The sequence below is a fragment of the Ananas comosus genome, linkage group 1 (genome assembly GCF_001540865.1).
Source record: "Ananas comosus cultivar F153 linkage group 1, ASM154086v1, whole genome shotgun sequence".
Taxonomy (NCBI): Eukaryota; Viridiplantae; Streptophyta; class Magnoliopsida; order Poales; family Bromeliaceae; genus Ananas; species Ananas comosus.
Genome location: NC_033621.1, coordinates 21,235,088 through 21,250,701, shown reverse-complemented (window position 1 = coordinate 21,250,701; position 15,614 = coordinate 21,235,088). Strand labels below are relative to the sequence as shown.

General features: G+C 33.7%; 1 protein-coding gene across 4 annotated transcripts; it reads left to right on the top strand.

Moving 5' to 3' along the window:
- On the top strand, positions 2,405-10,682 carry LOC109713014 (nucleolin-like). 4 transcript variants are annotated; one of them, XM_020236944.1, is made up of 10 exons: positions 2,435-2,522; positions 2,710-2,759; positions 5,024-5,474; positions 5,561-5,677; positions 6,453-6,593; positions 6,797-6,970; positions 8,002-8,206; positions 8,609-8,769; positions 9,357-9,442; positions 10,345-10,682. In XM_020236944.1, exons 3-10 carry the CDS (start codon positions 5,055-5,057, stop codon positions 10,493-10,495), a joined length of 1,455 nt encoding a protein of 484 aa, XP_020092533.1. In that variant the 5' UTR covers positions 2,435-2,522; positions 2,710-2,759; positions 5,024-5,054; the 3' UTR covers positions 10,496-10,682. The 4 variants fall into 4 exon arrangements, with proteins under 4 accessions (XP_020092518.1, XP_020092525.1, XP_020092533.1 ...); XM_020236950.1 differs by having other exon boundaries at positions 2,460-2,522; positions 2,713-2,759; XM_020236929.1 differs by lacking the exon at positions 2,710-2,759 and having other exon boundaries at positions 2,405-2,522.

Sequence of the window (15,614 nt, the reverse complement as noted above, 5' to 3'; positions counted from 1 at the left end):
GCTCTTTATCATCCTGTGGATATTAAAAAAAAAGTTCACTTTGCTATTCTATTTGATAATAGATTTTTTAATAAAAAATAAAGATAAAATCATTAGATAGTTAAGTATTATTTTTTAAATTATAGGATAGCAAAATAAAAATATGCTAAACTACAAAGACTAAATTAAAATTCAGCAAAAAAAAAAAAAAGGCATTGGAGCTTAAATCTTCCACCATATGCTTTGTGTGGCTAGGATTTATCATAATATTATCATTTTTTTAATTAAAAATTTCAAAGAGTTTGGGGAAACTTAGAATCTGAGAGCATAAAATGTATACTCTTTAATGAAATGTATAGCCGTATAGATAGCATTTTATTAAAAAAGGAAAAAAAATATTATTGATACACCCCAAAAGATAAGTGTATATCATAAATCCCCTTCATTTAAAGGCCATTTGTTGGTGACAAAATCCAAAATTTTCTAATTATTATTATTATTTTATCTTTGATTTATTAATTCTTTTATTCTTATTTATTAGTATTTATTATTATTATTTTTAATTAATAAGGTGGATTAATTAGGTGGAAACTCACGTTTCCACTTTCTCCGGACATTGGAATCCGAAGGTTGAGGATTCCAATGTTCAACCCACTCTCTATTTATAAATTGGCTAATTTTTTCGTTTGGTTGGGATATAAGTAAGAACTAGTTATTACAGGAATAGGTATAAATATGGGGATAAAAAAAATAGCGTTTGGATGAAAATTGGGTTGTTTCCGGAGATTAAAAAATAGCGTTTGGATAGATAATATGGAATAAGAAAAATATTAGATTGTTTTATATAAAAAATGGAGGTGTTGGTGGGGATAGTTGTAACCGGTTATTATAGGTAACCGAGAACTACTGTTATCGGGTAAAAAATTAGCGTTTGGGTATAAAAAAGTAAATTGTGCTTTTGGTCCTCAAACTATAAAATGCGTGAAACTTTACTTCTAGAACTCTTTTGGATTACTATTTTCTGTTCAAACTATAAGGGACACAATATTTTAAGTGTTAAATGTTAATTAGTTATAATTTTTTGGCTCGAATTGTGAAACATATGATATTTTAATATTTAAATCTTACTGCTGCTATAAATATACTTCTTCTTATAGTTTTTTTTTTTAAATACTTCTTATATTTTTACTGTAATAGCTCTTGTTTCATCTTCAATTTTTTTATTTGTATTTTTTTTAATTCTTCGACTCTTATTTTTTTTTTGTTTTTTATTTTAAAATCTTATTCATTAAATAGAATTTAAATTAGGGAAAACTTTAAAAACTCTCCCTCTGGTTTCGCACTTTTTCATTTTAGTACTCTATGGTTTAAAGTGTATCTAGTTAGTACCCTGTGGTTTCTCACTTTATCACTTTAGTACCCTGTGGTTTAAAGTGTATCAAGTTAGTACTCTGTGGTTTTATTTTTGTATCAAGTTAGTACCCTGTGGTTTTATTTTTGTATCAAGTTAGTACCCTGTGGTTTTTAAACCACATGATACTAAAGTGATAAAGTGCGAAACCACATGGTACTAAAGTGATAAAGTGCGAAACCACAAGGTACTAACTTGATATACTTTAAATCACATGATACTAAAGTGAAAAAGTGCAAAACCACAGGGTACTAACTTGATACACTTTAAATCACAAGATACTAAAGTAAGAAAAAGTGAAACCACAAGGGGGTATTTGAAGTTTACCCTTTAAATTATTAACTTTATAGATAATATATATTTAATTAAGTTTTGATATCAAAATATTTATCATCTAATATAAGTTGTGGTGTATAGAATGTTAATATATATCATGTGCATGTAAGAAATATTTTTTTCAATCAATTTTAACAAGTTAAAGACATCTTCACCTTTTCGACAATTTGACATAAGTTTTCCAATTTTAACTTTTTAGTTAAAAAAGTATTTATAGAACAGTTTTTACAACTATTAAATTTGATTAATTTTTAAATAAAATTGTTAGAATAATATACTATTCTAAAATTAAGAAAATATTAATAAAAAAAATATTTTTTGTAATGTACATTACTACGTAACACTATTTTATAATTTTTTTATTTAATTATAATTTTTTAATTTTAAAATTTTAATAATTATATATTTTAATTTATCGGCCGCTGTGAAGCGCGGATCCAGCACTAGTATTCAAAATAAATGAAAGCACTCCATAAATTTGACCCTATACAACTTATTGGCCCGTTTGGCTCGTAGTCGACGTGGCACAACTGGTCTATTAAACGACATTTTTGGCTATTCTCATAGACTTTCCGATGTGAAGTGCTCTGATTGGCTGCTGCTGTGGACCCGGTCTAGGCAATAACTCCTCCCAGAACCTCCTACGCCGAAGAGGGTATTTTCGTAATTCTGGCATTCTTAATTGACTCGAACCCCATCCCAACCTCTGTGTTCGCTCTCTAGGGTTCCTTTTGTTCTTTTTTTGCTTCGATTTCGCTCTCATCCTCTCGATTCCCGCCGAATCCCTCCTCTCGTGGTGAGTATTCCCCCTCAGATCCCCTCTCCTCCTCACTACATTGATTTGAGATCTCATCTCTTCGCCATAATGATCTCCATTCTTTGTTGTAAACGTTGATCCCTTCGAAAGATCGAAGCTTTGTGAGCAATTTAGGAAGATTTTATTCGATTTTATGGTCACCGGCGTCTTGCGATTGTTGTTACAGCAGTTGAGACCGAGGGAGCTGAGATTGGGGATGTTTGATGGCCCAAAAAGGTGTTAATTAGGGTTTATACGAGATTTTTCGTGCTGTGATTCGAATTTGTTGATGTGATGCTATCCTTTTAGTAGTTGATGGATCTGCTAAGCTGGATTTGTTTGATCGTTAATTTTTCTGCTCCAGATCTGTGGTGTTAATTCTGTAGCTAACCTGAATGCTTGGAGTGTTTGCTTTTTGCTGATCTTTGTTATTTCTAGAAGAGTTAGCAGCTGATATTTGACATCACTATTGGTTTCCTATGTAGTGCAGGTTTTACTGTTTTTGAAAAGCGTAATTGGTGAAACTATTGTTTGCTTGTGTTGTCTTAAGCTTATGTTTTTGTAGAAAGTTGGTGGACTATATGTCGATAAAGAGGGTGTTTCATCAACTTTTAGTCATTGATTACAATTATTAAGCGAACTATTGGTTTGATAATGGAGTTTCCGCTGTTTAGTGTTTACTACAAGGTTTTAGTATATGTAAGCAATTATGGGAGGAAGTGAGACAGATTACATGTTCTCAGAACTGTTTGGAATGAGATCTTTTAGTTTTCCTAGGACCCACTCATTTTCTTTATTGGTTGTATCTTCACAAGGATGTTTTTTATGTGAGTTACTATGCAGTAGATTTTTGGCTGATTCTCTACTTCTAGTCCTGTTCATTTGATGCTCTCTCTAACCAGAGTCAGTTTTTACTCATATTGGACGTAGTTTTATGAGGCATGCTTCTCCTGTGAGTTGATTCACAACAAATTGATAGCTGATTCTGAGTTGTTTGGTGTGATCCTATTATTGTTAGGAGGGCTATGTAGTTTTTCTTTTTCATCTCAAAATCATCTCATTTGGTTTTATTGAAGCTTGCACTTTATGGACTGTTAATTTGTTTTGAGTATGGCTCTTTCTAGTGCAGTTAGTCTTGTACTGGTCTTTTAGAAGTTTTCAGTTTAACCTATAACATTTATAAGTCATAGAATACTGACAAATAAGAGGTGATTCTTTGTTATTAATTGTTTCTCACCAGTTTCCCTCACTGACTTTAGTTTAAGATAACGAATATAATTTTCTTTGGCACTCTTTCCAATCAAGGATTTTTCCTTCTCCATCTAGCTATCTTGATTTACTAATATTACAGTTCATTGATTCAGTCATAGACTTATTTATTCATCCGTAGATTAATTTTCTTCCCATAGTCCTTTCCTTGTCCGAACTTTGCTGAATCCTAGACTATGGAGAGTACTAGGAGGTGGAGTAGAAGGAGAGGATGAGATGATAGAGGAGGTGAAGAATGAGATGCGTCGAGGAGGAAGTGGTGGCTGTAAAGGAGGACTGATGGAAGAAGAGAATAAGGGGGATGAGTTGTAGGAGGTGGAGAGAATAGGGAGGACTAGAAGGTGGTGGTTGAGTAGGAGGATTCGACAAAAGAGCAAGTTTGCGATTTTACCCTTCTCTTAATGCTGTAGCCTCATAGAGATATTTTTCATTAGATCTTTTAGTTTTTCTTTTCTTTTTGGGTTATAGATAGGGGAACTATGCAACTACACAATATTTCAGGGGAGGTTTTTTGCATTTTAGCCTAAATTTTATGGCGAGGTGTTGTTGTGGCATCATTAATTTTGGTAAAATTTTATTTATTTTTGTATATGTATTTACGTAATTATGTTTGATGAAATGATATTCTCTGTGGATTGGATTCTTAGTACTGTGCTGCTATTATTCTCTTTAATGGCTAATTAGTTTTTTGAAATATTGTCGTATGTAGAGGTTTTGTTTCTTTTTTGCTTTTTTTTTTTGCCTAGCAATTTCACATACTTTAGATGGAGGTGAACCAATTGTTCTATCCTGCAGAACAACAGATACTATGGTTGCAGTGTTTACTCCTGGCTTTGTTTGTTTCCATGCCAATTGCTTGCGTCTTACATTGACAATTGTTCCTTCAGTTAGTCCTTTTTCTTTCTTTGATTCAATGATTAGGAATATATTGAATTATGCAATTAAACCAGCAGTTGTATGTGGGCAAGTTTCTAAATCTTTTCATTTCTTTTGCATCTGTTGAGCATCCTCCTTGTTCGTCATTCGAAATACGTTCTCTTGTTTGTTTCTATTACCGCTATATTTGGCATCAAAGGACAAACTTTTTCACATTGAAACTCCTTTGCCATACCATGGCTTGGCTTGAGCTCAGATTCTTACTTTGCAACTCCTGGCCTTTCTATTTATCTCCTCCTCTCTCTATTTCTATCCTCCCTCTCGATTTGCTTCTGGCTCCTGTGCTTTGCCCACAGTTGCCCTGCAAGCTTATTTTAGATACACTAAATGCCGAGGAGGAAAGCAAGTGCAAAGCCAGCTGAACCAGTAAAGCCTGCTGAGCCTGAGCCTGAGCCTGAGCCGGAGCCTGAAGTTGAAGAACATGAAGAGACAATGGAAGAAGAAGAGGTTGAGTATGAAGAAGTTGAAGAAGAAGTAGAGGAAATAGAGGAGGAGGAAGAGGAGGTCGTTGAAGAGGAGGAAGAGGAGGAGGACCCCGATGAGGAAGAAACTGCTAGTGGACCTGGAACGAATGGCCCGCGTGAATCAAAGGATGATGATCAAACTGATGAGGATGAAAGCAAAACGCATGCTGAACTCCTTGCTCTTCCTCCTCATGGTTCTGAAGTTTATGTTGGCAATATTCCTCACGATGCTTTAGAAGAAGATTTGAAAAATTTCTGTGAGTCTGTTGGCGAGGTCTTTGAGGTGAGCTGTTGGTTTTTTTTTTTCCCAGTCATAAGCTGTTTCTTCAGTTTGTGTTAATCTTGATATAGTGTTTTTAATGAACGCAGGTTAGGATGATGAAAGGCAAGGATTCATCAGAAAACAAAGGTTACGCCTTTGTTACTTTCAGAACGAAAGAATTAGCTGCAAAGGCTATTAGAGATTTGAGAAATGCTGAATTTAAAGTAAATCCTTCACCCTCTCCTCTTTTATGGTGCTAATTAGTATGATTTATAGAATATGGAAATAATTAGGGGTTTGAACTAGTTCAATGGCTAGTCTTGCCTTAATGCACCCTAGTGCTATTGTTTTCAATCAATAATACCACCTTTCTTTTGAATGTTAGTATCTTGAACTGCTTGTTCCTTAAGATGCAAATTGTCATATTTGGAAGTTATCCCTTAATGTGAATCTATGATCTGGCCCTTTTAATCTCAGTAAACATTACAAAATTGATTCATGTAATCATGTTGAAATTAGTGATGTCTTCTCTGCCAATAATGCCACTCCTTAAGCTCGTTCCAAAAAAGGGAATTCCGTGTAATTAAGTTTTTGATATTCAACAACTCCTGTTAGAGGATAATCTCAGAAATCCAAACATTTGTCTCTCCATCTGCTAGGGAGATCGTCAATGGTTGTGTTTTTTTTTTTGTTTTTAAAATTTTATTTTACATTGTATGACAGTACTATCGAAAATCATGAACCAATGTGCGTAATTAAGAAGTTTTTAGAAATATCGATGATTCAAATTTTCGTTCTAATTATTTACAGTGAAAAACTTTTGCATTTTAGCCTGTGCATTTTCATCATTTTAGCTCTTTGTTTGATGAAATTGCAAGAAGAGCTTGTCTTTGAATCTTTACAATTAGGTATTGTCCTTTTAGGTCCATATCTTAAATTTATTCTTCTACTGCGACTTCTAATGCTATATACTATTCTGGGTGTGGAAAATTTTGTCAGGGGAAGAAGATAAAGTGCTCCACATCGCAAGCAAAGCATCGTCTATTCATTGGAAATGTTCCTAGAAACTGGACGAAGGATGATTTGAAGAAGGTTGTTAGTGAAGTTGGTCCTGGAGTTATTAATGTTGACTTGATGAAGGTAAGGCTTCTTTTCTTTTTCTTTTTTATTTTTTCAATATACACTTGTAATAAGTAATGATGTATTATACATATCTAATGGTAACTTTGTCACTTAAAGAATCAGTGAATTTTGTTAATATCACATGGATGCTATCCTTTGATTTATTGTGGGGCATGAAATGCATCATGTTCTCACCTGATATTTCTTGTGTGCTGTTGTAGGATCCACAAAATTCTAGCCGTAATCGTGGCTTTGCATTTATCGAGTATTACAACCATGGATGTGCTGAATATTCACGAAAGAAGATGTCCATGCCCAAATTCAAGCTAGATTCTAATGCCCCCACAGTGAGCTGGGCTGACCCTAGGAGTGGGGATTCTTCTTCAAGCTCTCAGGTTTTATTTTAATAGCATTATCTTCATTTAGGGAAAAATGTTTTCTAAACTATAGGTCATTTTAAAATGGATCCTCCAGCCTTTGTTGTTAATCGGCACCGTTCGACTTTGGTTTGTTTTAATTCCAGTTATTCTGTTCTATTTAGTGGATTCTGTTGACTGAACTATGTCTTTCATTAAAGTTAACAACTAATAACTAATGAAGCTGTTAACTCTTAGGGCTTGTTTGGTTCATCCATTTTGGATATGGAATGGGAATTGGTTTGATCAAATCCGGTTAATTTTGTTTGGTTATACAGGAATCGGTTTGGGATTCTTATTTCGGACTGGAATGGGAATGGCCCATAAGCCTTCAACTTGATTCCGGTCTCCTAGCCCGGATTGAGATTTCATTCCCGAAGCCCACTAAGTTCCCAAGGCCGATGCAACCATCTCACTCTCCTATCTTGTATATATACGATCTCTCCACCCCTCTCTCATCAAAAAAAAAAAAAAACACCTATCCTCTCTCAAAACCCTATCCCTAACCCACATCAATAAAAGTTTTTAAAAATAAATTTGATATTTTTTTGGAAAAATTATTAGAGAATAGTATTATATTTTTCATAAATTTTAAATAATATAAAATTATATTTGAGAGTAAAATTAGTATTATGGTATCCTATAATTTTTTAGTTTATACGAATCAAACAATGGAATGTGAATAACTCATTCCAATTTCCAATCCACAAATGAACCAAACGTCTTGGGGGAGTGAACCAATCCAATTACCATTCCAATTCATTCCCATTCCATTATCCATTTCAATCCCACCCTTGAACCAAGCAAGCCCTTAATGGAATTCCCCCCAATTCAACAGACTGAATTACTTAAATCGAAATGAAGTTTAAGAGGGAATCAAAATATTGGCGGGTCTATTTCAAATGACCTATAGCTGAGGGACTGTCCATTTATTTTTACCTTCATTTGATTGCATAAGTCTATCTCAATTAAGCATCTTGTAAATTCCTTTTCTTGTGACCAACTTTAAGGTGAAGGCAGTTTATGTAAAGAATTTGCCTAAGAATGTAACCCAAGATCAGTTGATAAAGCTTTTTGAACGCCATGGAGAGATTACTAAGGTGGTGCTGCCGCCTCCAAAGCCCGGTCATGAGAAGAGGTATGCTTTTGTGCATTTTAAAGAGCGGTCGATGGCCATGAAGGCGCTTAAGAACACTGAGAAGTATGAACTTGATGGTGAGTTTTAGTATTTCTAGTACTTATAATTTTGCATGCCTTATATGGTTGTAGACATAAGAAGCAACCCAACCTGCCCGGCCTCTTTTTTTTTTTTTTTGGCTGGTCCTGTTGGGTCCAACTTTGGTTCATTGGGCCTGGACGTGCCTAAACGAATTAGGCCTAAGAAAATTTGGGTCAGATTTAGGTCTTTATTTATTTTTCAATTGTCATGGCAGACCTGGTCTTTTTGGACTGGGTTCAGCCCCAAAATACTAGCTAGATCTCAGGTTGGGCAATTCTTACTTGACCCTAAATCCTGACCCAGCTAGAACCTGACCCATCATTCTGGTGTTTGCTCAGGTCTACTAGTTTGTTTTCTGTTTTTCTATCAGTTCTAATCTCAGATCCATTTGTAAATAGGTGATGTTCTTGATTGTTCTCTGGCGAAACCTCCATCAGATAAGAAAGTTGAAACAGCACCTAGTGCTCAAAAAGGTCCTCTCTTGCCCAATTATCCGCTCCCTATTGGTTATGGCTTAATGGGAGGTGCTTATGGTGCGCTTGCTCCAGCTCCCATGCAGGTATGGTCTAATTTTTACCGCTAAGGTAGAACCACTGCCTAGTGCAGTGGTTCTTATCCGTGCTGTTTCTCGCGGGCAGAGGATCGAACCCTGCATGTGCATATTTATAGGGTTTTGATCCCTCAGCCTTCTCAGGTACTAGTAGTAGGTTATTTTCCGGTGGGGCTGATTATGGGGCCTACTGGAAAACATCAAAAACATAACCTTAAGGCAGAATTTTGGAGGATATAATAGGCACTGTTTCCCCAGCTCTTGTATTATTCTTTGAATACCTACCTGGAATAGAGCACACCAGGTATTCCCAGTGGGCTGCCTTATTACTGTGAATACCAATTCCATCGGTCGGTGGGATTGCACTATCACCATGGGCAGCCTATATTTAATGTTTGTTCCCATTATTCCCATCCAAAAAAATTGGGGATACTGGCATTGTGAACTAGAGTTCCCATTGGAGATACTTATCTTTATCTTGGAATGGAAATTTTCGACCAAACACTACCCAAATTTTTTTTTTTTTTTCCCCTCCTGACATGTAAACAGAAATTTCTCACCATACTTGTTTTCTATTCTTGCCTTGATTATTTCAGCCCATGTTTTATGGAAGGGGGCCGAACCCTGCTGGCATGGCAATGGTGCCAATGGTATTACCCGACGGGCGCGTTGGCTATGTATTGTAAGTGCTGCAAAATTAACTTTATTTCATTTTATATGCCATATAAATGGAGGTGAAAAAATCCATACTTTATTGGCGTATATATACATGAATTTGCTAGAGTGGATCAATAGCATGTTTGTGGGTTCACTCTGTTGCCCGGAAAGTAATAAAGATGTGGTCTCATCGCCGAAATAAACAGAACAATCTCTCTAGCTGTTTCTAAGCATTAATGATCCTTATGCTATCCCTGAACAATTTTGTGTGAGGATATTCAAGATGATATCATATTAATTTGTTTATGTATCAAAATAACCTACGGAGGTACTATCAAGGGAGCACTTATCACTATATTAGTCTGTCATAGTTAATATTGTTGCACTTTGTTCATTCGCATGACAAAAAGAAGATAGATCTGTCAAATACTTTTGTTCGCCTCCTGATATAGAATGCCAGCTTTGATTCAAACCTAGCAGTTTATGAGTACTGAGTACAAATTGTGATTGATGAGCACATCGTTGTTTGCCCTTGGTGGCATTACGGCCCGCCGAACATGTTTATAGATAAGCTTAAGTTGGCATGCAATGCGCAACGCAAAATATTAAAATACACTACTAAATAGAACAAGAAAAGTTTTGGAAAATTTAGAGAGAGAAAATATCTGATCCCAGAGCCTGTGAAAAGTGAAGAAAGTATAGACGAGCGCGCAAACAACGTATGTAGGTACTACCTGAATATCATGAAAGCACGCTTTTAAGGATCGAGGTGCATTTTTTTTTGTTTGTTTGTTTGTTTTTTTTTTCCACCGGAGTCTCCCGCTTCATCTATATTAATCATTCATTTCATTTTGGTTGTCTATAGAACACATTTCTACTTCAATTATCGTGCTGTGATGCAAACAATGGCCCAATAATTTGTGGCAGGCAACAACCTGGGGCTCCAATGGGACCCGCGCATCAAGGCAGCAGCAATCGAGGTGGCAGCTCCAGCGGGGGCCGAAAAGGAGGTGGCAGTGGCAGTGGCGGTGGTGGTAGTGGTGATGGTAATCGCGGTCGCAGGTACCGTCCTTATTGATGTCGCTCTAGAAACCTGTTTCGCCATTTAATGCGCATTATTATTAGCTTTTATGAGCTTTGTTACAACCTCCAGGTGTTAAACAGTGTTAGCAATTGGAAGTTTTTGGGATTAAGGTTTGCAACTTCATGTGTATAATAATGATAATGATAACTACTAAGCATTAAAATTGCCCCCTTTTTCTTTAGGCTAAATTATAAAAAGCCTCTTGCACTTTTAGTGCTTGTCTCAATTACCCTTCCATAAAATATTGCATCGACTATTTTCTTACATTTTGCCATTATCTCAAACGGATTTAGCTATTTGGTTCAGCTATAAAATTTTGTAAAAATAAATTTGCAGATAAAAATTATCTGTAAGTAATGCAGTAGACTTGTAAAAATTTAATAAATTGCTCAATAAATTATCAATTTTGATAGTATCCATAAAATAGGAGATTTCTTTATTTAAAATTTTTTATATATTTTTGGAGTTGCAAATTGGATATTTATTGAGATGCCGAACAATGTGATATGTCAACTTGTTTTAATGAATATTTAGTCTAATTGTTTAGAATTTTGGATCTCTGTGAGATGATGACAAAGTGTAGAAATAGTTGATGCAATTTTTAATATGGAGGGGTAATTGAGATCGAGGCTAAAGTGCAAGAAGATTTTCTATACTTTAGCTTCTTTTTTTTTTTTTAATATTAAATGCATGAATGTAGGTGGGAAAGTCCCTAATATTAATCAACTGCAATAGGAACTAGTGGTTGAATGCATACTTTGCAGATGCAAGTTCTATACCAAGTAATGTGAATCAATGAAAATTGTCATATAACAACAATATGAGGTTCCAAGTTTAAATCCTAGTTGATTCATATTTCTAGCCAAGATTATTTTTAAAAGAAATAAACGAAGTGGGTAGCGCGGCCGAGTGTGTGCTACCTATCTCTCAAAAAAAAAAAAAAAAAAACGACAATACGGAGTTCATTTGGCGGTTTAAATTCCAATCTCAGGATGTGTTTTATGATTTATTTATCCAAACGTGCAGTGAGAATAACTATTACTGGGCCCTATGACAAAGCCTCTGGTCAGGTCTTATTTTGATGTTATGAATATTTTTTTCGTATATATATATTATATATATATTATATTAGAGTTGAGGCTAGAATGCTCTCAAAAGTACCAAAAGGTAGGTGCTTTTGAATTTTTAATCCTTGGATGGAAAATTTAAGATTGAGATGATGGTGATAGGTGGAATCGTGTTTAATCCAAGGACTATTAATAATGATGAGTAGCATCCAGGGTTAGAAATCTAGAAGCACCAAGAGTGGTGACAAGTTATTCTAACTCAATTATATATATATATATATATACGTATATCATATTATATAATTAATAATTTATTCAAAAAGCACAAGGTATATTTTAGTCCTTTATTAGAGATGTCAAAGTTTTTTAAAGAGCAAAAATCAAATTGCTAATTTTCAATCGTATAAGCGAATCTTCGTACCGAATATATATTACTGTTGAAATATATGAATATTTTGTTCAGTATATATTTTTTAAATTTACTCAAAATTTTTATATTTGGTGGGTAAGGAATGTGATCATGTTTGTTTAGAATAGAATATTACATTCGTTTTTAAAGTCATATCTTGAAATATATTATCCTATAAAATTATAAATAGTAAATTTTTTAAGAAAATAGAAATTAAATTTTTTAGTTACAATCACACTAAAAGAGTCTCATAAATAATTTATTCTACATTTAAACAGAGTCTAAGGTTTTTTAATCCCCAAAAACTATTCCCATAATAATTAATAGTAATTCACACCTCATCAATTCCCTCCAAAGCAATTATCTTTTGCGTGCAAGATATTAAGAACAGGTGTACCACGTCATCTGCGGACCAACTAGTTACCTGTATCCACCCCCACCGAGGGTATGTTTGTTTCAACGTAAGTAGACTTGGGGTAGAAGTGGACTTTGAGTTGAAGTGGAGTTGGGGTGAAAATTAGTTCACTTCTGCTGTTTGTTTTTAACGGTGAAAGTGCAGTTCTGCGAGTTCTGTTGTTTGTTTGGTAGGAAGTAAATGACGTAAAAAGTGTAGCTCTCCACCTCCGGTATATTTACCTTCAAGTGATATCATTGTCTATTTGTAATTTATAGTGAATAATAAATTATAATAAATAAAAATTAATATAATTATATATGTATATAATTATATATATGTATAATTATAAAATAAAATTTTAAAAAATTATATTATTTGTTTGCATATAAATTATAATAATGCAACAAATAAAATTCTAAAGTTAAAAAATTATTAACATTTAACAAATTTATTTTTCATCATTTTCTAAATATACAAATTAAACAAAAAACATATTAAAGTTTATCTAATCAAATTTGATCATATTTTAGAAGAGGTAATCCTAACACATTAATTCATTCTTGTCTTTTTTTCACTTCATCGTAATTGACTTCGCCTCATGGGAGGGCAAAGTCAAGTTCATTATTTTAGGTGAACTGGACTTTCGGGAGTAATAAAATTACGGTGAATCAAACGACGCAAGTGATAAATTTTTACCGAAAATCACTTTCCTTGTCTCACTTCCACCCCCTTCCGTCGAAACAAACAGGGCCTAAGGGCTCTTTGGCATAGCACGACTTCGCCCTCCACCGAATCCAAGTCGGAAGATATATCCGTACAATTGTAAGCGAGGAATCGAATGACCTCGCAATTTCGGTGTCAGAAACAAATGTTAACAATTGGCGACTTTTTCAAAGTACAATTAATTATTTTATACAAAGGAATAAACATGCTTTAATCTCTTTCACCTTCCAATCTCCAGCATACTCAATAATGTAGCTGTCCACAACTAACATCTTGTGGACCAGTTTCATCTTATCCTATTTTTTATACATACATAAAATAAAATAAAATAAAATAAAATAATCCCTTAACTATTAAAATTTTATGGTGCTTTTTTTGGGCCATGTTTGGTTCGTTAAAAAAGTGTGAAATTTCTTTTTTTTTTAAAAAAAGTCTTTTATGAAATTTTTTTTTTTTCAATTTTTCATTTGTTTGATTTTAAAAAAATTACTTTTTTTTAAAAAAATTATTTTTCAAATTTTATGGCAAATTAATATTTTTATTTTTGATTTTTTTGAAATAAAAATGCTAGTTTTTTTTTTTTTATAAATTTGGAAAGAAGCTTTTCAAAAAAACTAATTTTCTTTGAAATTAAACAAATGAAAAACTGAAACTTTTTTTTTCATAATTCACAAAATCTTTTTCCACGCTTGTTTGAAGAACCAAATAGTCCAAGCTTTTGAAGTCGAATAAGTTGGCGAGTACAGCGGATAAAATTTTTAGTGGGGAGCTTCTTACGTGTTAGTTTTATTTCTACTCAATTATTTTTAAATATTCTTTAATACTGTTGGCGTTCTAAAGTTACGCCACGTGGTGAACCGGTATGCACCACATTTTTGAGACCAGAAAAAAGTAACATGTGGTGCGTTAGGAGTTGAAAAGGAAGCATAAAAAACTAAAGAACGGTTAAAACCAATGCAATTAAGATAGGATGAAAGTGGTTTGCAGAAATAGGATTGTGGCCCAATGCAATTAAGATCGGATGAAAGTGGTTTGCAGAAATAGGAATGTGGCCGATAGGGGGAAATAACTGAATAAATAACGGGCAGAGGTATAAATAAATGGAAGACGGCCGACAAAAAGGTCTTTTTTTCCGAGAACAGGAAGATCAGTTTATTTAAAACGTATTTTTTTCGCTTTCTGGAAGTAGTCTATTGGTAATTTCTATTTTTCTCCGCATTTCTTGCTTTTTTAGTAGTAGTTCTAAATTAGTAATTCTTTTAAGAGTAGACGCTATAGCGACGAAAATCTTTCTGTGAACATTTTTTTTTTCTTTCGACAATACATATAAATATCATTCGGCTCTTCAGCCAAACTGAATCTACAGTATGGTATCTGAACTCGGCTGGTCTGATTCTTCATCAGCCGAATCGCTTGATTCACTTGTGGGTGCAAGTTTCGAGGGTCATTATCAGTAGCCGCTTTAGATACTCATTGAATGTTTTTCGAGAGAACATATTTAACTAAGTCAACGGTCAAGTAATTCGGCTCGCAACAAATACTAAAAATTAAAATACTTTTAATTTACAAAATTATAAATTTAAAATAAAGATAAAAAATGACATGTGACAACTGATTAAATAAAAGATGTTGATCGAAAGTTCTCCACTGAATTTTATTTTTATAATTATTATTATTATTTTGTTTCCAATCATGGCATCAATTCTTTGACCTCTATATGGCTGCCGACTCAATGCAATTTTTTTCGCTTTCTGGAAGTAGTCTATTGGTAATTTTTATTTTTCTCCGCATTTCTTGCTTTTTTAAGCAGTAGTTCCAAATTTGTAGTTCTTTTAAAACTAGACGCCACAGCGACGTAAATCTTTCTGTAACATTTTTTTTTCTTTCGGCAATACATATAAATATCATTCGGCTCTTCAGCCAAACTGAATCTACAGTGTGGTATCTGAACTCGGCTCATCAGCCGAATCGCTTGATTCACTTATAGGCGCAAGTTTCGAGGGTCGTTATCAGTAGCCGCTCTAGATACTGATTGAACGTTTTTCAAGAGAACATATTTAACTAAGCCAACGATTAAGTAATTCAGCTCGCAACAACAACTAAAAATTAAAATATTTTTAATTTACAAAATTATAAATTTAAAATAAAGATAGAAAATGACACGTGATAACTGATTAAACAACGTAAACGAGATGTGGATCGAAAAGTTCTCCACTAAATTTTATTTTTATTTTTATAATTATTATTATTTTGTTTCCAATCATGGCATCAATTCTTTGACCTCTATATGTGGCTGCGGAGCCACGCATACCATAAAATTTATATAAAGATGCTCAGTGGGGCCCACAAATGCAAAATAATTATTATTTATTTTTATTATTGCTCTCACTATTTTTAGGATATTTTCTAGAAGGATCAAGCCTAGGGAAAGATAATTGAAGCCTTGAAGGCCACTTTAGTTGCACGTAGTTACAATTATATTATAATTGTAATTATAAACAGATTCAAATTCGATAT

What these genes read in the sequence shown, in the direction of transcription:
- LOC109713014 (XM_020236929.1), top strand. Translation starts at nt 5,055, where the DNA reads ATGCCGAGGAGGAAAGCAAGTGCAAAGCCAGCTGAACCAGTAAAGCCT. An exon ending in TTGCTCCAGCTCCCATGCAG is followed by an intron (nt 8,770 to 9,356) that starts GTATGGTCTAAT and finishes TGATTATTTCAG; the next exon opens with CCCATGTTTTATGGAAGGGG. An exon ending in GGGCGCGTTGGCTATGTATT is followed by an intron (nt 9,443 to 10,344) that starts GTAAGTGCTGCA and finishes AATTTGTGGCAG; the next exon opens with GCAACAACCTGGGGCTCCAA.